This window comes from Rhopilema esculentum, chromosome 6 (genome assembly GCF_057945365.1).
Source record: "Rhopilema esculentum isolate cy_ngs chromosome 6, ASM5794536v1, whole genome shotgun sequence".
Classification (NCBI taxonomy): Eukaryota; Metazoa; Cnidaria; class Scyphozoa; order Rhizostomeae; family Rhizostomatidae; genus Rhopilema; species Rhopilema esculentum.
Genome location: NC_142820.1, coordinates 1,931,941 through 1,954,600, shown reverse-complemented (window position 1 = coordinate 1,954,600; position 22,660 = coordinate 1,931,941). Strand labels below are relative to the sequence as shown.

General features: G+C 36.0%; 1 protein-coding gene across 1 annotated transcript; it reads right to left on the bottom strand.

Moving 5' to 3' along the window:
• Positions 1–1,551: 1,551 nt before the first annotated feature.
• LOC135686521 (MYCBP-associated protein) lies at positions 1,552–22,580 on the bottom strand. The gene is made up of 26 exons (XM_065202770.2): positions 21,660–22,580; positions 20,828–21,021; positions 19,221–19,318; positions 18,969–19,027; positions 18,645–18,751; positions 18,261–18,287; positions 16,964–17,041; positions 15,137–15,212; positions 14,904–14,976; positions 14,344–14,390; positions 13,480–13,540; positions 12,788–12,995; positions 12,358–12,485; positions 11,472–11,694; positions 10,135–10,210; positions 9,648–9,835; positions 8,823–8,936; positions 8,175–8,207; positions 7,928–8,026; positions 6,571–6,692; positions 5,919–6,031; positions 5,358–5,437; positions 5,138–5,198; positions 4,594–4,661; positions 3,644–3,721; positions 1,552–2,157 (listed from the first exon to the last, which is right to left on the bottom strand). Exons 1-26 carry the CDS (start codon positions 21,712–21,714, stop codon positions 2,107–2,109), a joined length of 2,517 nt encoding a protein of 838 aa, XP_065058842.2. The 5' UTR covers positions 21,715–22,580; the 3' UTR covers positions 1,552–2,106.
• Positions 22,581–22,660: the final 80 nt, after the last annotated feature.

The window sequence follows — 22,660 nt, the reverse complement described above, 5'->3', positions numbered from 1 at the left end:
TTATATTCAGCTGTAAAATCTTTCCTCCCAAAATGTTATACTTAGATTAAAAAATAGACAACCATGCTTTATTACCGACAATTCGGAAGTTTTCCGACAAAATAGCAGTTTACCCCTCGCCCCCTCTGACCCCCTCTAACTACGCAACTGTGCACTTCCCTGGGGCTCTTTTCACAGGTTCTTTGGGCATATTGACCTCAGTTCGATTAAAAGACGTCCGAGTAGAGGCTCTTTGTTACAGTCACATAATATAGTCCTTTTCTAATATTCTGCGCTCTTGGTTTTTCTGCAAATTCAGACTATAATCAAATTTCCAATGCTATTTCCGCAGATAAATTTATATGGTCTTCCTTTCTTTTAGAATGATACAAAAGTTTGAGAAATTCCACATTTCACATCCATCAATCGTTTTTCCAAATAATTCGATCGGTAGGAAGTCTTTGCAATGTGTTTCGACAATTGGGTGTGGTTGAAAGTTTTGGCACCCTAACAAGAACTCTCTATTTCTGTAATGAAGGATTAAGATGCTGTCATCGAAATTGAATTTGTGGCTTTATTATTCACAACTCTGTGAATAGAATATTGAAATACACCTATGCTTGTAAAATTCACATTATGTCGCCTCAAAAAACTGTGAATTTTCACAGGAAATAAATTATATAAAGAGCTTTGTGTTTGTTTTCTTTTGAATTGTCTTCTCTGTTTCTTGAATGACTTGAAATATTTTTTGTGTGATTAAGGGGGGGGGGGGGCTGTCACGCAAGAACTGCCAATTAAATATGAGTCTGACGATTTACCTCCCCCACGTCAGTAACTACTATCGTTCTGAGGGGCTCGTGCCCCTCCAAAAATAACAGAAAGTCCATTTTTCAAACAAAGAGGGCCTCCTAAAATTCGATAATTCCTACGGTACTGTCTCGGTTATTTTTGCATATGCAATAGAAATGTCCTTTGCAAAAGCCCGAGGCTAGCTAACGTGCTTCACGTGCTGGGGGCTGGTTGGTGCTCAGGTTCAATTCGCCAACAAAGTGGGTGAGCCACACAGGATCAACGGAAAAATTAAACTGCAGAACTTTTGAATATTTTGAATGTTTTTAAAAATTACATGAAGGACAATTTTTCGTTTGAAAATATAAAAAAGATCATCCACCCGTCAAAATCCCAATTTTACCGACTAAAGCACAAATGTCTATTCTTGGGGGGGGGGGGGGTGTTACACCCCCTCACACGACCGGCCCTGGGGCCATACTTTATTCAACAAGTCTGTAAACTTGGCGGCGAAGCATCACTACACGTTTATGCAAAGGACTTGATCCCAAAAGGACTGCAAGCTCCATCACAGCGACGACCCTGTATTAACGTGATATCGGAAGAAATACCTACTCTATTAGAACATTTTGTATGATAACTTGTGTCCTTCTATCTAACGTAGCTTTCTATAATATACCGTATTAGGCATGAGCTAAAATATCCGCGCATGATGTGGGTACAAAAGGAGAATGATTTTCCCAGTATGGCGTAAAAACAGTTTCTATAGGCAAAGATCAGCGGTTTGGGAGAAAAACTTGTGGATTATTGATGACGTCATACAGGCTGCTTTTATAAGATAGAGACTTTTGAACTGCAAAATTAACGCTGTCTCTGCAATAATTTGTTCGAATACTCAACTTCTTTTTTGAGATTTTTATAAAACCATTTGGAATTTATGTAAACTTTACTGTTCCTTGCCTTAAAAACAATCTGTGAATCAACAGAGACACAGATGTTGCCAATAGACATTTCAAGTCATAACTTTTACCTCGATGTAGTATTTCACTTACTTTGGTATTACTTTACACCTCCTTTTGGCATTAGTCAAACTGCGAACTAAAAATTACAAAGTAGTAACGATATGGCAACGGGGATACATTTTTGGTTAGACATCAACCGTCTTTGTCATTAAAAAGTTTTAATTAGTAGTAGTTAAAAAGAAAACTAGGTATATCTTCAGGTATATCTTCAGCACAAAATTGATTAATCAGAACTATCACTTGTTTAACAACAGAATAATTCCCAGAAAAAAGACAAATATTTACAAAAAATGTTGCTTCAAGTTCATTTGCTTGTTCATTCCATCTCTTCGATCTTGTCTGCAACAGTACAAAGAATATCGTACATCTGCAAAATGAATAAATAACATAGGAAATTGTTTGGTTTACTGCAAAGAATATAAAAAATCGACAAATAGACTCTTTTTTATTAGAATACACTTAAAAGGGATACCAGGGCCCGATTTACCTAAAAAACGATATCAGTACATGCCTAGCCTCACATGAAAAATTTGAGGAAAAAGGCAAGTTGTTTTTGAAACTTTACATTCATGTTAACGAAATAAAGCACGTTTTATCAGCTACTGGATAGTGATACTAAAAATATCATGCAGAACCAATGCAGAACCAAAAATAGAAAAAGTCGAGTCTCAGCAACAATTATCTGGCCCTTTCAAAGAGAGAGAGTGTCTTCCGTACACAATCAAGTATGATAAGAGAGAGAGGGATGAAAATGAAATGAGAGTATTTTCCCAGGTAATTTATTAATGCTAGCTAGGTAAGCACAGTAATTACGACATGATTATCAAATGTTTGGTGATGTACTAAAATTCACTAAGATCACAAAACGCCACAGGGTCACACAATTTTAGATGACATTTTTTGTCAAATTTGTGCCCAAGTTCATACGTCTGCGAGGCACAACGAAATAAAAGTTAGCACAGCAGAAGAATCCTTAAGGTCGGCATTAAAATGGAAGGGCTATGATGCTATATACAATGCTTGCTTAATGACGCGTCGTTTCTGGCTATAAATCCCTACAATTAAGCTCTAATCAATTTTGTGCAAACCATCCTTTTTTGACACTCCAAGATACAGGAACAAGAAGCAATATTATTAAAGAAAGCCTAATCTGATTCATGGTCCTTTCTGCTACAGGCAGACCAGTCTGTTTCATGAGCCTTTCAAGAAGGGTTTTTTTAAACTAGATTGGTAGCATTGGACCAAGTGCCTACTGTATATTGGAACAAAGATTTTTTTGGTAAAAAAAGTCGATCAATGGTTAGTCTTTTTGCTAGCTTATTGCACTATGCAGCTTGCTAGAAACATTTCTACATCCAGACCGTGACCAACACAGCACTGGTATTAAATTAGTTTGTGCCTCACAAACATCATTTTAGCCGCAATAGATTTAAAAAAGGCTGTTAAACAAGCAAATCTTGGAAGAAACTTTGTTTAAGACAGAACCAGTCGCTTTAACCTCTGGTTACAGTACTCAAAAGAAAGCGGAAACAAGTTGTAAAATTATACCAGAAGTTTTAATTTGAACAAAAAACTTAATCCATGCACGAGACAGTCGAAGACATGGAGACTGGTAGAGTTAATGGGTGTATTCATCAAAGGTGTTGTGAATTATAATAGTGCTTCCCCTGGTCTTTCAGTTTTCTGAACGCACGATTGGTCACTCGACGTTCTACTGTCAAGAACTTAAAAGCTACAATCACACCATTCTAATTCCATTAAAACTTCTTTACCTCAAAATGAATTCCAGTTTTAACAGAACGGTTCTCAAGGAATAATAAGCACTCAGAAAGAATATTATACGAATTTGTCACCTGTATGTAAAGATTCTCGCTATATCTCACTTCCAGTGGAGTAGCAGGAACGCGTTTTTCTGCTTTTGGTTTATAACCCTAAGAGCAAATATGCATATATTAAACAGAAAGAAATTATTTACTGAAGCATTGTTGCTCTACGAGACTCCTAAACATGTCTCCGGAAGGCTGATAGGGCCTAGCTCTTCAAACATCCATTTCACGCAGGCTCGTGCTTTCATGATCCATATCTTAATTAATTTGCACGAAATGCATCTTAGAAAGTGATTAGATAGGTCCTAGGGTTTCAGTTGGCCTTTTTGATGAAATGCTCCAATCCAGACCTGTTTTAGAATCACTTTCAGCCACTCCTAAACAGTAGAAGACATTGCTATTGCTAACATAACATCAGGAAATAGTACAAAGGCTTTCTGTTTTATGGCTTTATTTGACTGGGAAGTTCTAGTGCTAGTGCTGTGGTGCATTGGGGAAAATGGTTCCTATGACCTATTGCTCTTATCGTGCCTGACACGGGGTCCCAGCTTAAACTGTGACTCCACACTGTTGCAGTTCTAAATGACCTTACATGGGCAATCTAAGTTGACACAATCAAGCGGATGACCTTGTTATGGCCAGCTGATCGTTTCATCAAAGAAAGACGGCGGAAAAAGAAAATAAGGCAACTGTGAAAGGTCCTTAGCCATTGCAACTATTTCGGTCTGCCAAGAGAAACGTACTTTAAATGAGTTTTGTATCTACAATGAAGAAAAGCCAATCTGCTTTATGGTTGGGTACCTTTTTGTCCAGCCTAAGGGCATTCTTTAACATCAAAATAGGGAAACCAAGTTCGGAACAGGATGCCCTTCACGTTTTCATTGAAGTTCCAGCGCTTTTCATGCCTTCAAAGACGACTTCAAATCAAACCCCGAAATTGTCTTGCTATACTCACATAACAAAAACGTCATACTTACATAACTTTTGCTGGCTGCTGAGTCAACATTAAGCTGCTTTTGGTTGGATGACGAAGTAGAAGTGCCATCTGAAAACATACATTAAGAATATAACCCTTAAGCTAAAGCATACGAGCTTTAAAGGTATGCCATAGTATCAATATATTCGTGCTATTACAGTCCAGATTTTTGGTGTAGCAAGCTAACAGCCTGAAGGGATGCCCCTAGTAACTAACTCATATAATCATTCAAAATGCAAGTATGGAGCAAAGTTTTCATAAATTTACAAAAATGTCACAAAGCAAGAATATGTAGGAAAAGGACACCAAAAGAGATGTACGTGCGTAAAGGAACTACAAAACTTCATTTTCTCGGACATTCAAAAAATTACTTAATCTTATGACGGAAAATATTGATCACGTTTCTAGAGTTTAGCACATCGATGACATGAAGAATTTCTGCCAATATTTCGTACTTTTCTTGTTTTACAAAGGATTGCTTCAGAAACTACACTGCTAAGTTATTAGGGGACACCTATCGAAAAGAATGGACTTTAAAGTGAAACCTTTGCCTCTCGTCTTCGGATTTCCTGATGATTTGCCTCGCGATGAAGCTGGCCTCGTATCCTATAAAGGAATGAAGTAACATGTACCAACCAAGTTGTAAACGGCTGGATTTGCGCTTTAAATGATCAATGTCAGATAGTAATTTAACGCGAATGTGAAGTCGATTTCTCATAATCAACAGGCATGAAAACTGCTTTTAAGTGTTAACCAACATTTTACCTTTTTCTTTGACTCCAGTTTCTTGTCAGGTGTAGACTTTTGAATATCTTGTGACTGGCCCTTCTTAGGCTTTTTAGTTACTGAAAAACGACGAACTTTACTTTTAGATTAACAAGTAATACCTTGGTTTTTTAATCGGTTTGAATAGAATCATATTACTCCTCACTACTTGAATTTTACAATAACTTGCAGAGCTTGATACACCATGTGAATAATTTCAAAGATGAAGATCTTCTGGCATGAAAATTCTGGAAACAAGAAATTTCTTTCCACCGTTTACAATGCTTGGAGCAGTCTAGCGTCTATCATAAAGCTCATTGATCGTAAGCTAACGAAGATTAAATATCTCTTTGGCAGATAATAAAAGGGTGACCAATAGGGGTATCCTTGGTATTAAACGGATAAACATGTTGATATGCCTGGAGAAAAATATAAAGAACCATTAGCGCACTGTTAATTGAGTAGCAAATTATAGGAACCCAAATTGGCATTTTTATAAGGCTAATAACAGCTTTTAAAAAGAATTACAGACAATTAATTCATATATTTCGAATAAATCACCTTCCTCCTGTTGTACCTCTACCATAAATTCTTTTTCTGGTAGGCCCATCGACATTCGAAGAGTGTGAGCTTTCGCGTAGAAATGATCCACTGCTTCGCAAAGAAGTTGATAGCTAAAACATATGTTTATACAATTCATAGTTTTAAAGGAGACTGTGGGGAAGTGGGGCCATGAATTTGTATATATAAGGAAGGGGAATGACAATCACTTAAACATAGAGCTATTAACGGGGATGGAGGTGGGGATAACTGCCTCTTACTATATATGTTTTAAAGGCCCTTTACTTAATTTCTTCAAACTGATACATGCATATCAAATGTATGTGTAATATATTTTCTCTACATTAGCCATTATGAAGTTAGATTGATATTCGTGCCATGAGTCTCAATATGCATAGATATCTAAATTGCCCTAAAGCTGCGATTTCCTAAATATTACCCAGGAGATTCTCACACATGTTTCATAGTATATCAACATCGATATCGATTAACCCAGGGTTATAATAGTGTTTTAACTAACTGGCCAAGGCAAAACATTTCTTTTCCAAAGATTCACTGAACATTTTTATTTTACAACTTGATATCAACCATACATTTCTGCTAAAATCTTTTCAAAGCTATTTGGAAATAGTTTAGTTTCGATAATACAAACCAAAAGTTATGTCTCAATCTTTGCACTGGATCGTCTGTTTCGAATGCAAACATTTGAACATCTTCATTCAATTTTTGAATCAATGATTCTTTGGTTTCATCGTCCTTTTGTGACTTGGCCTCCTTTTTACGAAAAAGTGGAATAAAAGCTGCTTTTTAACAAATTTTGTTTTTGAGTAGGTATTACAAGAGATGCTTTACCGTAAAGGAATAGTCTGGTTTGACTCATTTTGTTCAGGAATGGGCTATGCTTATCTTTCTGTTGGGTTTGGATATTGAAATCACTACACCTTTGAATTCACATCTGAAAATTGTCCTTAAAAGACCAAAAAAGCGTTTTTGGGATATATTTCTATAAATATAGCAAAATGAGTTCTGATATATCAAAAAAGCAATTGTGTGAAACCTGTGATTTAGATTAAAAACAAAGCAAGCTAATTTCGTCTTACTGTTAGAGCAATACCGTTCTTTCCTATCAATATCCTCATCTTAAAGTTAATTATGTACTGATCCACGAATATTTACTTTCAAGAACTGGAATATTAACCCACTTTAAACCTGAAATTCACTTAGTTAAATGCAATTTAACAATTTTTTTCAAAAAGTTAAAGAATTATGATCTTGTCAGGCTGATGATAAACCTTGATCTCATAAAGTGGAACCGAAAAAAAATGGGATTTGAATTTTCTAATTACATGCTAGTTGCCAAGGTTGTGCTGCATTGGACAAAATCCTGTTACCTTGCGTAAGATAAACAACGGCTGGCAAGAATAAGGCAGTTTACTTAATCAAATATATAAACATCTGGAAATTAGAAAATTTTATCTTGAGATTAAAGAGATGTGAAAAAGAAAAACCATGTTAAGTTTGTTACCAAATTAAACAGATTTCCTTGACATTTATTGATAAAAGCAGACCGCTTGCATCCAAAGAGGTGGAAATCGTATTGGGTCAGCTATCTATATTTCGAAGATTATAAAAAATTTCAAGCGGAAGAAAATAGTTTTAAAAATAAAGTAGACGTTTTTGGGAAACTTTAAATTCACTTCTTTCGAGATTTTTAACATACCAAATTGCCATCAAGAAAAATATTTCATATCTAATTTTTTGATAAGTTTCCAAAATGGTGCCTTATAACTAATTTCAAAGAGGAAGGTTCTGTTGCACAGCAAAACAAATCATGTTGGTCTCTTTTTCTATCATAGCTAAAAAGGCGTTGAAATTAAGTTTGAAGTAGACGGAATTGTATCTTGCGCTAGTCAACTATACGCGTAGAAAGGAAAAAAAACAAGCAGCGAAGCACTCTCTAGAACAAAGCTGTGATAAAAAAATCACTTGAAAGTTTAATTGTCACAAACCTTTAATAGCGTCTGAATACTCATATCCCAATCTTCATCTGGGTTCAGCTGCTGATGAAAGTACTTCAAGTCCGTTACAGCTTCGGTGTTGAACGTCATCTTTAAAAAAAACGAAGATACTTATTTATTATATCAACATGTTTCTTTAAAAAAACCCACGAAAAGAAAAAGATGGCTTAAAAAACCTCAAAAGGCAACACTAAATGTATCTTAAAAATACTTAAAGCAATGAATATGTTAACTTTACCTTGTCATTTTGCCTTGTAAACAACTCTTCTTCCTAAATGGAGACGAGGAAATTTCTAGTAGTGTACGATAAAACATTGTTAATTTAGCTGCTTGATATGCAACATAAGGCAATGATTTTGAATTGTTCATTTTTATTTTAAATAAAACTGATTTCGACATTTCTGTTTGTTTTCCACGGCTAGGCCTTTCTGTATCTTCTAAACTAAACTGGAAATCTCACATTTCTTCCATTGCTAAACATTCCCCTCAAAAATTTGGGTTCCTCTCCAGAGCACGTGGATTCTTCTAACCATTACAACTCTCAACAATTTTTAGTCCCAAATCCGTCCTTCCCTGGACTACTGCTCCCATATTGGGGTGGTGCTCCTAAATCTTTCTTGCGTCTCCTTGACAAAATCCAATCCAAAGCCAAAATCCATTCCGGACTTAGCTATAGGAACTTGAGCCTGTACCGAACGTTACCAAGTAAGAAAAATGAAGCTCAATGCAAAAATTAATGACGCAAAGATGAACACGTTTCAGTTTCAAAACCAACTTCCACCAACATGGCAGCTTTGCTACGCCTATTACAGATCTGGTTAGCAGCTTCGATTACAGCTTAGCATATCAAGCATAATGATTTTAGCAGAGATGCAAGAAAACCAACCGTTAAGTACGTATCAATCGGGGTTGAGGGTCTCGGAGGTGTTCGAACCCCGTTAAAAATTTCTTCAACAATCTCACGGATGAAGGATGTCTTCTGTCTTCTCTGCAGTTCTTCCTAAAATTAAGCGCCAGATTGTAAGTTAAAATGAATACCAGAAAGTAGATACACTGACTATTACATTCCCAGCTAATGCTTATATTACACTGCTAAAGTGACAAAATGAATGTATATTCAATTCATTAATTAGAATGAATGATCGCTTCCTCTTGAAAATAATTATTTGATTAATAGATTTTGCTAAGAACGATTATTTTTCTATGAAGCTCTATTTCAAAAAAGGCAAAAAAGAAAATACTTGTAACCAAAGTTCATTCAAAATCGAATTAGCTCGAATGATTCAATTAAAATTATCGATCCTTTCTCTGGCAAACAAACCAAAAGTTTCAAAACCTTCGTCAAAAAAATTGAGATAAGGCATGTTGTTTTTCTTTTTGATTTTTTAGTCACGCGATCGACCACCTTTGTCCTCGGAATCTACTTTTTAACCCACAAAAAATGTCAGAATCACTACGAGTAACTTTCTTTTCCCCACTCAAATTCTCCCTTTCCCTATTCCCATTACCTAAAAGCTTGCCAATCTTGTAACAAAAGCCAAGCGTACATCCATCAACATTGGCTACCTTTAAATAACATGATTTCAGTATACCCCAAACCAAGAGACACCCTAAAATGTCATTTTGGTAATGATTCTAATCTTCACCTCTAAGCTCCTACAACGATGAACAGTGTGAAACAAATAGAAATGAAAAAGGATCCTTTATTAACCTCGAGCTCCTTTCTCTGCTCTGCTAGCTTGTCCTCCTCCGTGGCTATGCCCTTCAGCACTATGGTTATAGGAGCTCCTCCACAGAGTACTGGCTGCGTGTTAAGCTGCCACATTTCACTAAATATGCCAGCATTTGGGGATTTGAAGGTGAATTTTATTTTGATGCTGTCATTTGGAAGTATGACACCTAAGAGATAATAAAGTCCATTTCTTTATTGCAATGCTGGCGTGATAATCAATTAAAAAGGACTAAATAGCAAATACTTGAACAAAACAAAATACAGTATTTTAATAAAATACAGTATTTTAATAAAAACCCTTGCAACCTTCGTCAATATTTCGATAAAAAGTTGTAACGAAACGTTGTGTGGTGTAAGGTATATCTTTCTGGTTCGGTTGGACTATGTAAAACACTTCAACTATGAAATGAGAATTTAACTTATCACGCATGAAAGTATACCAGTAATTTTCGTAATACAGACATACCATTTCGGATGTCAAAATAGAACCTCTGCAAAGGCCTCACGTTCTTTATGTCAAAAGGATCTTTGGAAGCAATTTTCTGAAAAATGACACAAAAAGTGAGAATATCTAGTTGAGGAAAAGCATATATAACATAGATATGAACATATTTATTGTTTACCAGTCTGCAAAGAGGTTCTTGTTGCGGTATAGATAGAGCTGGTATACTTTACTAGCTTTTGTATAGCTTCAGATGCAGATGTAGCTTTACTTGCTATAGAACAGGAGGGCGCTCAGCTGCAACTCCGAACTGCCTGATGATATAACTTCATGAGCTGCAGGAAGCTTGAAATTCCGCGTATTTGTAAATTGTAAACGGTGATTCTCCAAAGGTCGAAGAAAAGTTCTCTCATGCTTTTAATCCAAAACGCTGTCACACCTTTTGCCAAAAATGTGGCTATGAGATGAGACGACTTGGGATCTTAGAGAAAAATATATTGAATATTCCATATATTGTGTAATACAGAAATTCTCCCAGTTAAAATTCGTATCAAGGAGAAGTTGGGAAAAATTTCTAAAAAGTAACTTAAAACTATGCGTAGTAAACAAACCAATGGGACCTCAAATAGTCGGCGGTAGACTGGTAAGACCCCGCTTCATTAGACTGTCAGTTGCAATCCAAGTTAAAGGCGATGTTAGAAGATAAGAAGAACAAACTCTAAGGCTCGTGTGTTCTTCTTTTCTTTTTGAATAATACTTAAGATTATTCTTAAAACTGTACCTTTAGAGTATAGCTGGTAATTAGTTGCAACCGCTAAGTCAGAAGGCAGTACAATGCATCATGGTTCTAGTATTTCGTACAATTTTGGGATTTGCAGTGTACAAAGTTTATTCATAAGTTTCCTTCTGTGCATTAATATCAGTGCAATTGGGAAAGTTTAGAAACTTTTCTCTGTCACTTCTTGCAATCTTAGTACCCTCTCCACGCCCTTGAGCCACAAAAGGCCAAAAATTAAGGAAAGTTGATAAGCATTTCTCCTGCTCTTTTATAGAAAACAAACTATATTCTAAGTAGCGAGGGAAAAAATACAGTTAATTAGATGGTTCGGCAGATGACGGACATAGGATATCAGTTGTCCTCCCAGACAAGGAATTGGTTGCAAATTGGTCATACTTACAAAAAGTGTATCTGATATAAGAGAGGCACAGTAACATCAATATTGGATTTATTGTTTAATGTGTAATCTGACTATCCTTATAAGACCAATCGTTCCTCGGTCACACGCATTAAATCGTCCATTCTGTGTAAGAATCTGTGAATCTGTGAAAGTATGACATTAAGAGAATTGTCCTAAACAAACCTTCCACGAAAAATAAATTGCTGCAGTGCCATCATTTGTGATGTCAATTGAACTGGATGACTTTGAGGCTGCCTCGGCTTGAAACTGTAGCCTTATCACAAGACCATCGTCAGTCTCCTTCTCACCGGCAAGGTCCTTCCACTGCGCAGAATATCCGTTGATTGTTAGCGATGGTCCAAATATGGGCAACGGAACTACATCCTCATAATCCGCCAATGGATCTCTAGGAAAGATTCATTATCATATAGCACTCAAAGACCTGAATGATTGACACTGAAAATAAAATAATCATAAAAGGGAACTGAATCACGCATTAGCTGTTTTTAGCAGTTATAATCGGTTTGAAGATACCTTAATTTATAAACGTTGGTAACAAAATATCATTATACGACGTACTACTAAAGATTTGGCTTTGCAATAACTTAATTTTCTAAACCAGTTATCTGTGTTCTCTAAATTCAATTTGGGAAATTCGTAAAAATTCATTCATTATAATAGTGAAAGTATATAAATAAAGCGTATTGCGAAAATTGAACAATAATTAACAATCATAAAGTTCATCATCCTGATAGCTGTCAGATCCAAAGTACAAAGATAATGTTGTCAGGCAATTAACACGTTATCTATAGGGTCTTAAAGTCTTAAAAGTCACTAGTAAAGACCATTCAATATTTCCTCTCTAAAATAAAGAACCATTGGATGTAAATTCTTCAAAATAGCTTTACCTTGAAATTTATTCTACGAGTATGGTGCCCAGTATACTAGAATGCATCGATTCTCAGTTCTTGGAGGAAAGGGCGAGATGGTACGGAAGCAACTATATGAAGATAAAGTGAAAATAATAGGGAAGATAAAGAGAGGTGAACAATTGTTGTAAAGCTCTTACGGCAAATCACCAAAGTGGTGAGAAATGTCATCTATCATCGTAGAAGCCTCGTCTTCTGTTTCCTCATTATTATTCACTTCTTGGTCTTTGTCGACAGACTGTCCAATGATCTCCAATCCATCGATATACTGGGAAAAGACAATCCATGCCTAAGTAATGCATTGATGTAACAAATAAAAGTGACGTAGGCACACATTTGTAAAGAAACAGGAATCGATAATGCTAAACATTTCAAATCAGATAATCTTATCTTAAGCAAGTTGAAAAATGATACACATATATCTAAAAAGATAAACAAAGATCCATAGCAACGTATCTTGTTTCTCGAACATTCAACTAGCAATCTAATCTCAGCTAAGGAACAAAGAAATAATTTGCACGTAAGCTAATCATGATCTTCATAGAAAACTAAGGCTGGAAAAAGCCTTACCGGTCGATGAGGAGCCAGCTCATTGATTACTCCAAGCAACTGTTGTTTTCTCTCTCGAAGGAATTCAGATTTGATCCAAGGGTAATGGATGTGAGCTATGCGTCTTGTTTCTGACCAATCAGTGCCAACTGATCTTCTTACTTCGTCGGGTTTTCCGATGTACTCCATTGCAGGTGCAAAGCCACGCTCTGTCTGCGTCAAGGTCATGCTTACATGGAAAGAGAAGATTTTTTAAAAGATCATATGTGTGGCATGGAGTCGTATGAAAAAATCAAGGCTTTCTGTTGAATTGGTCGAGCCTGCAACCATACAAGAAAATATCTGATTAAAAAATATATTAGTACCTGAATTCACAAATGATGTACTATTGAAATAATCGACCTAGCAGGGCGGTCTCTTAATTTTGGTGTATTGAAAAGTGTAGCAAAGTACAAGAGATTCCATCTGGTAGGTACAAACAGAACGAGGTCGCTTTATAATTAAAAAGCATTTATTTGTCAAAAGCATTTATTAAAAGGCATTCTAAACTACTGTTGTGTACCTTAAGCAGTACTGCTCATTATACTTAGGCATGTAAGATACAGAATACCGGGCTAAAAAATAACTGGGAACGATAACTGACTACTTTAATATTTCACGGATTGATTGATATATTTCTTTGAAACAAAGAAAAATTCCATAAGCATCCATACTTAATGCCTTTATTGCCACCGACATTTTCAACTTGCTTCCAAAATTCACTTCCAACGCGATCTAAAAAGGAAAAATTTGAAACCTAATTCGATTTTCAAGTCAGAGATGGGTTTGTATTGAAAGATGGGTTTCAATATGTTTGAAAAACTTTCAAATTTATTAATGTCTTGTTAAATTGTTCTTTGAAATTTAAAAATTTGGGCTGGCAAAAAATTTGAGCAAACTAAAAAGTATAAAAAAGAAAAAAAACATGAACGCGCCAAGCTTGTTATGCTTTTGTATGTCAAGCACCAACTAATCTGGTGCAAAAAATTCGTGTGTTTAATTTTCGATGGAAGGAATCTAAAAAGCATAAGGTTTTGACAAGCTGGGGATATTATTTACCAATGAAGGAGAGCCAGAACTTTGAAATGACCATTAATACATTTTTTATGCAGTAATAGAGTACAAACAATGTTTGTAGTTAAAAAATTTCTGAAAACAATTCCCGATACTTCTACAACATGTTATCATCGTAGCGAATTTGACAAGTGAAAAACCTCTCTTGAAATGCGAAATTTCAAGGAAAACAATTTTTTCTTGCAAAATTTTAAATTTAGTTATTTTTGCGTTTGAAAATTGCAACGAGGAGGGAAGACATCGGTTGCCCCGTTCGCCGAAACTTAACGCCACTGATATTCTTGGTTCTTAATGCACGTTGAAACGATCAAGTGAATGAATGCAATTTTTTATTCTAACGTTATACGGTAGGGTTTTATCTTTTGCAGCGAGAAACTCTGTGTAGTACAAATATCCATCACTAGGTTACAAATATCTAGGTTACAAATATTTAAGAACAGCATACAGGAAAGAGTAATACTTACACCCTTTCCCATAATCCATTGCAGGTATGGCTCTGTCTATTAGGGCTCTGCAGCAAACAACATAAAAGTTGAAATGAAGCAAAAACAAATTGGTAAGTAGCAGAGAGGATTATCATTGCAAACTGATTTAACATAAGCAAGGTATAACAGGGTCTGAAACAACAAAGGATAATAGCCTTTCGTGTTATTGTTTCCTGCCAGTTTTATGTGTTAAATGCTATTTTCCTCTTTTAGTTACTACCTTGCGTTCGAAGATTTTAAGAAGCTCTGCTTCTTTTAAGAAGCACAGAATAGCTCTGCTTATGGAGCATTGTCCTGGCTCTTCCTTGCCATGTGAGCGCACCTCGTGATTCTTATGCCTCGAAATAAAGATACTTTGTTACTCGAAGTAAAAGTTTGGTCATGGCATAGGCATGAAACCTAGACACTTGGATCAATAGTGGCCCTAACAACTGAGTGATCCCCACACCAAGAGTGCTCCTTTACTCTAAAATTCTTTGAAAATGAAATCACAACTTTAGTGAAAGTTAAAGGCCTATTCAACAAAAGAAAAAACCCACCTGTCTTCTTGTTTCATCCTAAAATCTGCATCCTGGTTCATTAAAAGCATATCAGGTGGTACATTCATTGTGTCTGGTGACAAAAAAATAAGCTTTATTGGCATACATATATATATTTAATAGTAAGGCGAATGAGGAGTTTCTTTGGTTTTTTCCCAAGAAATATGACTCCAAAAAGCCCCTATACATAAAGCTTTAAAGTTTGGTGTGAAAATCATTTGCAAGGAATGTACCTGAAAGATACTGCTGCTCTTTCTTCCTCATCTTCATTTGCCTCTCCCAGTTTTCAAGGGCACGAGTCTCATCAATCTAAAAAGATGTTTAGAAATGTCATTCTAATAAAAAGCTCAAAGTCTGGACGTTTAATCTGGCACAAGATTAAAGGTCAAAAAGGTAGGAACAAGTTTCGAAGAAGTTGATAGAGGGGCACACACTATGCCATAGATGCAATTTAGAACACTAAGGGTGCCAGGGGTCTGGCAGCAGGCCTTCCTGGGAGTAAATTAGCACCAGTGTGGCACTTCGTACTCCTAGACTGTGGTAGGAATGCGATGAAGTACTTTTGGTGTTTTGTCTTACTTCTATAAAAGTTGAGCTACATAGTATTAGGAGCCATAAAAACTTCATTCCTCAAGTGATCCCAGTTATCCCACAAATTTAACAAAAATTATATGTAGTTCTAACTAAAGCAAGATAAGCTTTAAAATATTGAGAGTGGCAAGTGTCACCATTTAGTTTTTATTTACTTTCATCAGAAAGATGCATCCGGCAGATGGATATGTCATGTCATTAATCATTTCTTTGGAAACGTGTTTGAATTAATAAGTAGGGAACTTATTGAGGTGTGTTTTGAATTGAAGGATGGTCCCTTTGACCGCAATTCTCTCCCTATTAAGCCTTTGACAAGCAAACCCTGGGTTATTTGAACCTTTTTACTGGCCCAGAAATCGGAGTTTATGGTAGGCACACTTAGCGCTGTGCAGTTCTCAGGACGTTGAAAAACCTTTTTCAATTATTCGTCTTCGACATACTTTGCTGTCGAAATGTTTGGTCCCAAGGACTCGTCTTTAACATAATGTAGTGCAGCTCGTGTTCTGGCAGCAAGTCTCGTGAAAGCTGGAATTCTGCATAGAGAACAGTTGGAAGGGACAAAAGTTCTCTCTGCCGGATTCGCTGAAAACTATTATGTCAGTCGGGAATGAAGGATTGGGTAAAGGGGGTACACCTGCATCCAATTCTACAGTTAAGTTTCGTAAATCGGAGGACTGTATCAGGGGCGGTGTGGCTAGGCGGGACACCGGGAGATTTCTCAGTGGGCCCCTTTTAAGTGAGTTTGTAAAACCCAGGAAAATATTTCATGCGAAAAAAATCCTTGGTGAAAAAATCTCTCACTTACATGTAGACGCGAGTTCATGGTTTAGAATTAGAGACTTGGAGATCAACATATACAAACTGTGCCCTGTGAAAGGGATGCGTGGAATATGAACAGGGCTGCAGCGAGGAGGACAAAGAGGGGCAAACTGCCTCAGGTCCTCGAGGCCCTGAGTGCTTCGCTCGCAGTGCTTCGCTCGCTCGTAAATTATCCGTCGCATTGGTGTATGTATTCAGTGGGCACTACAGCAATAGCTTTGCTCCAGTCTTTAAGAGACTATAGTTAAAGACAAGAGGGTACAATTCTATCATATACACCAGAAGAAACTTGGAGAAAAGATGAGAACTGGTATCTTTTTAATTTTTCAAAGGTGCATGGGTTCCAGGTACGAACCATTTTTGGTGACCTGTGATTGGTGATTGGAGATGTTATACAAAAGAGTGGGCCCCCTTATGATCATTTTCTCCCAGCCCTTTTCTAGGAGCTACGATGCCCCTGACTGTAGTGGTCAATTCACAGTTGTCAGTTCGCTCCTTATTTCCACCACCGTCGATTGAAGGTCGTCAGATTGGGTCCGCGAGACAAAATTACTCTTTGATTCCTTGTTTCATCAAGCAAGTGTCATACTTTCCACTTTCCACTTGAATATTTCGATTGATAACACATAAAAGAGGTCTATTCAACTTACCCTTATTTGTCCAGTTTTTGGAGCATTGCTCAAAAGCTTCATATTTTCTTCATCTTCTGGCCAAGGGCTTGGAGATGACTGCAAAAAATTATGAAAATAGTTTCAGTCTGGTATCCCAACAGATAAAAAAATAACTTTTATTTTGCTACACATCTTGGTAAAAAAAATCTTAAAGGAAATAGAAGAAACTGGCTTGAATATTCTGTTGTTGAAATTTTTTTTTCAAATTATTTGAAAAATATGCAAAGATATGGGCATGCATTTTATCATTATATTGGGCATATTCGTCTCTAGATCCTATCATCAAATTGTTGACCAGAGCTTTGCGACGAGAATGAACTGTTCCTTTTGAAAGGAAAGTTGAAGAATTCAAATATCTCAATTAAAATTGAAAAAGGCTAGGATTGAGACAATATCTATGCAGAATGCCTGATTACAGGGAAGGGATAAAAACATGTTAAGAATTATTATAATTATTAGCATTTGTTTCAATGAAGAACATTCTAATTAAACTGTTGAAGCTTTTGCACACAATCTTTTTTCTTATTTTCCATAACAGTTTTTGTAAAATGAAAAGCCTGCCTTTGCTCATGTGATAGTGTGCAATTCAAATAGAACAGCTTTTTATTTGTCGTTTTTTATTCCTGTTATCGAGAAATATATAGTGCTGCTTTCAAGAAGACCCTTTGACACTGGACAGAAACAAAGGAAATTGACTAGGAAACTGTTCCTGTTATTCCAGAATGATGTTAAATCTAATTGGTTATAATAAATTTCAAGGGCGTAATTATATAAGTTCTCTAGCCCCTGCTATCTTAGCCCTTCAATGTCATTGACATCCAAATATTTGCCAAGGTAGCATATATCATTTGCAATAAGTCTAACCAGCTTTCAAATATGTCTCAAAAATGTCTAACCAGATATCTTTCACGATAATATGGCAACTGCAGGACAAGTAACAACCTGGTTACATAGTGGTAAATCCATTAGAAACCAAGAGAACTACTTTTTAATTTGGCAGCTTTGATTTTCCGTTGGTTAAATTATTTTCAAACTCTAAGGGTGTTGAAGTTTTCAGAAATTTTTCTCTGAAGTTTTTTGTTTTGTGTGTGTGTTGTTTTTGCAGGCCTTGGGCAATTTAGTGTCTGCAATTGTGGGGGATTGCATGCCTCATATTACAAAGACTGTAGTAATTCAACTTTTTATTTACTCTGTTAAATTATAAATCACAAACTTAGAAATGCATGAATATCTCATAATATTGATGAAAATCTAAAAAAGAATAAACCTAACTTACCTTACAGTTAGTCTTGAATGAGCAATTCTGTAATGAAATAACATTCCCTCATTATTTGTTGCTACTTTTTTACCTTAATTTTTTCACTTTTTCAAAAATCACCAACTAGAAGGAACAACTACTATCAGTGGTGGACACTTGGGGGAGCGAGGGGGGGGGGCGACCACCCCCCAATACTTTAGAGGACAATGATCTTTTGTTCTAAAACAATGGGGGAAATGTGATGTCATCTTATTAAAACAATAGGCTTGCCCCCCCAATATTTGATCAAGTATCCGCCCCTGACTACTATGTTCTGATTAATAACGATATATTATTATATATATGCTACCACTAGCAACAAAATAAAATTCTTGCAAGTGGTGCAAAAGTAGCTTTACTCACAACTTGATCACCAACATTTACTGCCTGCTCAACAAAGTCTTCAACAGAACCAAGTATGCTATGAGGGATTATTCTGCCAGAATTATCAAGCCTCACACCTGGATAGTCTAAAAAGAAAATACAATGCATACTTATAAACAATGTGTTCAGACAAACGATATACAAATTATAAAAAATGATATACAAAATTACCAATAGAAAGCTCTAAAACTTTATCATTCAATTATAAATGTAAATTCTAAAGTAATATCAATTAGATTTTTCAAAAAGCAATGAAGTGGTATGGAATGATGAAAATCAGTTTCAAGTTATCAGTGACAGTACCTTCTGGATTTGGTAACTTGATTTCTGCATTTGAAGGTGCCCTTCTTGCTACTGTAATCCTAAAACAGTATTTTTATAAGAATAAATAAAGACACTTGAAATACTTGATAGCTTAACTTTGACTTTTTTGAAAAGAAACAGCCGGTATGCCATTTTGTTGTAACTTGAACATCAGCAAGCTATCATGAAAACAATATTTTTAAACAACAAGAAAGTGACAGAGCAAAGTTTAAGGAAAGATTTAATTCTAACCTTTTGTTCTGTTTGGGTGAATTTGGTACTTGTGCTCTCTTTTTCACCAAGACTTTTGAAGACTGGTGTTCCACTTTAGATGGCAAAAGAGCAACATTCTAGTGAATGATAAATCTGTTTAGTAATACATATGAAAGCAGAAATCTGTCTTAGAGAGGGCTATTGTTGATGCCTGGGAAAGCCTTTATGGCAGGCCTTGCTCTAAGTAAAATGAAGGTGCTCCATAAAAAAAGCCCCTTAGAAACTCTAGGTGCTCTATTTTGCACCTCTAAAAAATGTCCTTGAAAGCATCCTTCGAGAGCTTTGGAAGAGTGTTAAATGAAAAATTCAACAGTGATACCAAAAAGCACCATAATATGAAATGACAAAACATGCAACGACTACTACTACAACTACTAAGATGTCACATGCAGTTAATACTGCATGACGCATCTCACAATGCCATGCCAGTTCTTTCTGTCCTGTGCCAGTTCAGATAATCTATTCAATGTTTGTGCTTCTTTTGATATATTGATATAAACTATATTGATATGAACGAACACTATATTGATATAAACATAGAAAAAAAATAAAACAAAGTTTCAAAATTGTTAAGATTTTTCTAGATATCTAAGCAGTGGCTTCGCTTGACCTTCCAGACTAGGAGTGTGTGGAGGGTCATCAATAGAAAAATTTACAGACAAAGACAGAGATTGAGAACAATCTAGGTACTATTTCACCTACTGATAGATAATTTTACCGACAAGCTAAGGGTTTTGTAGACAAAGTGAAGATTTACAGACAAATTCATAAGGAATTGGAGGGTGTTACACCACCCTAAACCCCCGCTAGCTACGCATTGCTGTCATGTAAGTTGCCATCATTTGATGAGCCTTTGTCACTGTCAGTATCACTACTGATATGTTCAGCTTCACATACTGCTTCATCAAAACCCATTGATGTATGTCCAAAATTGAACTTTGTTTCCTTTTTATGCTATCCATTCTTTAAGACAGCTAGAATATCTATACTCATGAAAGCAAATGAAAACTGTAAAGCAATGTGATGATTGGGACAGAAATGTGATCTCTTATTTGCACAGGTGATTTATCAAGAAAAAAAAGAAATAATACATAAAAAGGTTAATGCTTGCTTGAAAATCAAACAAATCTGCTGGAGAAAAGGCTTGATGGCCTGTGTTCTTGGTGGTTATTAGAGATTGTTATTAGATTAAAAACCCAATTTTTGAATTTGCTGAAATTTTTTCTCAAGGGGTAATCTTATGCAAATCATAATATTGCGGTCTGTTTGGAAGATTGTTTGTGCTTGATCAAGTTTATTCAACAAAGGCCAACAAATTTGCTCTCCAAGGCTTTTTGGATGTGCCCCAGGCGCCTGTGCTTGATTGAGCACCTTTCCGGGCTATGCCTGCATTATGGATGTTTTCTAACTTGTACTAAACATCAAACAATTAACAAAATTCTGCAAAATTTCATTAAAATTATCTTTTAAAGTTTATTTGTTCATTTAATCTCTACAAACTGAATTAAATGAGCAAGTATTGTCATGTCATAACTAACTGAAAATGTAAAAACATGAACAAAAAATTTGCAGTTACACTTGCTTACACTTTTGAGGTCTTTTGGGTTAATCCTCAAGGACTTTATTTCTTTATCTAGCTCAGATTGATAGATCACAGGTGATTCATAACCAAGACTATTTCCATTTTGAACAGCAGTATCCACCAATGGGGATACAGCCTTGTTATCAGGGGTACCACCACCTTTTGATCTTCTTGCTGATTTGCTGGCTGCTATCTTTTCTGCAAAAATATTTTATTGTCAACCAATGTTTACAGAAAAGCAGAAAATCTGATACTAGCCAACTAAACTTCCATAAAAAGCCAAATTTATTGAAGTTTGTAAAAATTAGGAAAAAAGTAAGGCTAGACAGCAGTTATAACAAAATTAATAATTAATAATTTAATTAATAATATTATTAATTATATTATTAACAAAATTTAGCAAAGAAATGCCCTGTATGTATGCATTAAAAGACCTTGGTACATACTACATCAAAAATACCCTTATTCCTTTCTGGCAAAAGTCGGCAATCGTGCCTTTTCAAGTTAATGTTAATGTTTGCTGTTAATACTTTTTGGAGCAACTTGCAAGGGGAATTGGAACCAAGCTTTCTTAAATCTACTTTAAGGTTCCCGCACCTCCAAGGCAACCTCACATTGCCATACTGTGCCATTCAACTTACATTACTAGCTAGAAAATGTGTCTTTCTATTATCATCTTATAAGTTTTAGGTGAATATGGAGTGACTTTTTCATTCAAGGTTGTTGATTCTAGAATTCTAGGCCTGAGGGTTTCCAAGGCAAAATTCGTCTGCGTATAGTTAATTTTATTCTTTCTGAAAACGAAAATATTATACAAAATAAAGCGACTGTTGTACCTGACGACCTTGGTCGGTCCTTTTTTGACTGCTTTATAGCAAGTTTTGAAGTCATTTTTCTGCGTCCTTTACAGGATCATTGGTCTATGCTGTCCGCCATTATGGCTCAGATCGTTGCCTGGAGACGGGCACCAAAGATTAACCTCCTGTGCAGTTCCTTGCTAAAAGGCAACCTCATACTAGTCTAGACCTTGGGACAAAGGCTAGCCTGACAGCAGGGGTTGGGGATCTACCCCGGGTGCCTTCTCCGTCCACGTCCTTAAGAATACGTGGGGTAGAGAGATCGCATAGACGCAATAAAATGCACGAAAAAGGATATGCATATGCGATAATGTAGTATCATTTCTTACACGTTCGATCTTATTACAGCAAGGAAAGGCAATGCAAATGTACAAGCGACAATAGCTACTTTTCATCCGACACTCCACAGAGCATTAACTGTCGCTCATTGGTCAATAACAAGGCGTAACAAGGAACCAATCAAACGCATCCTACTTCCAATCATTTTACTTACGATCCACACCTGGGTTATAATTAATGCTTACCATTTGGTCATTATCCAAAGTTTTATACTGAGGCAAGGGTGCAAGTGCTTTAGTTTATTAGATTTCTTCTTCTTTGCCCTTTATTAAGGCATCAGAGGCTTATCTGCCCTTATCAAACGAGCGGGCAGTTTAACCCCCGGGCACCATGCTGAGACAGCTCCGAAAAAGATTTTCATCTTTGATTCAAATAAATCTTGAACAGTGCTTGATGTTTCCTTTAAGCAATCAATTCCAAATGACATTGGTCATATCCAACTTTTTGATAGTCCTGGCATGCAGTTTCAGTTTTTATCAGACTCAGTTGTATTGTAAGTTTCCATCATCATCATAAGTGATGTCATGTCATAGAGACCTTCTCTATCCTACATAGTTCTTTCCCTTAGGCCAAATAAAAAAATGTCGCTAAACCTTTAGTTATCAGAAGCTTTTTTAAAGGGAGCATGTTCTAAGATTGTA

What these genes read in the sequence shown, in the direction of transcription:
- LOC135686521 (XM_065202770.2), bottom strand. Translation starts at nt 21,714, where the DNA reads ATGACTTCAAAACTTGCTATAAAGCAGTCAAAAAAGGACCGACCAAGG. An exon ending in CTATTTTGACATCCGAAATG is followed by an intron (nt 9,836 to 10,134) that starts GTATGTCTGTAT and finishes ATTATCTCTTAG; the next exon opens with GTGTCATACTTCCAAATGAC. An exon ending in GCGAGAATCTTTACATACAG is followed by an intron (nt 2,158 to 3,643) that starts GTGACAAATTCG and finishes TTCATTTTGCAG; the next exon opens with ATGTACGATATTCTTTGTAC.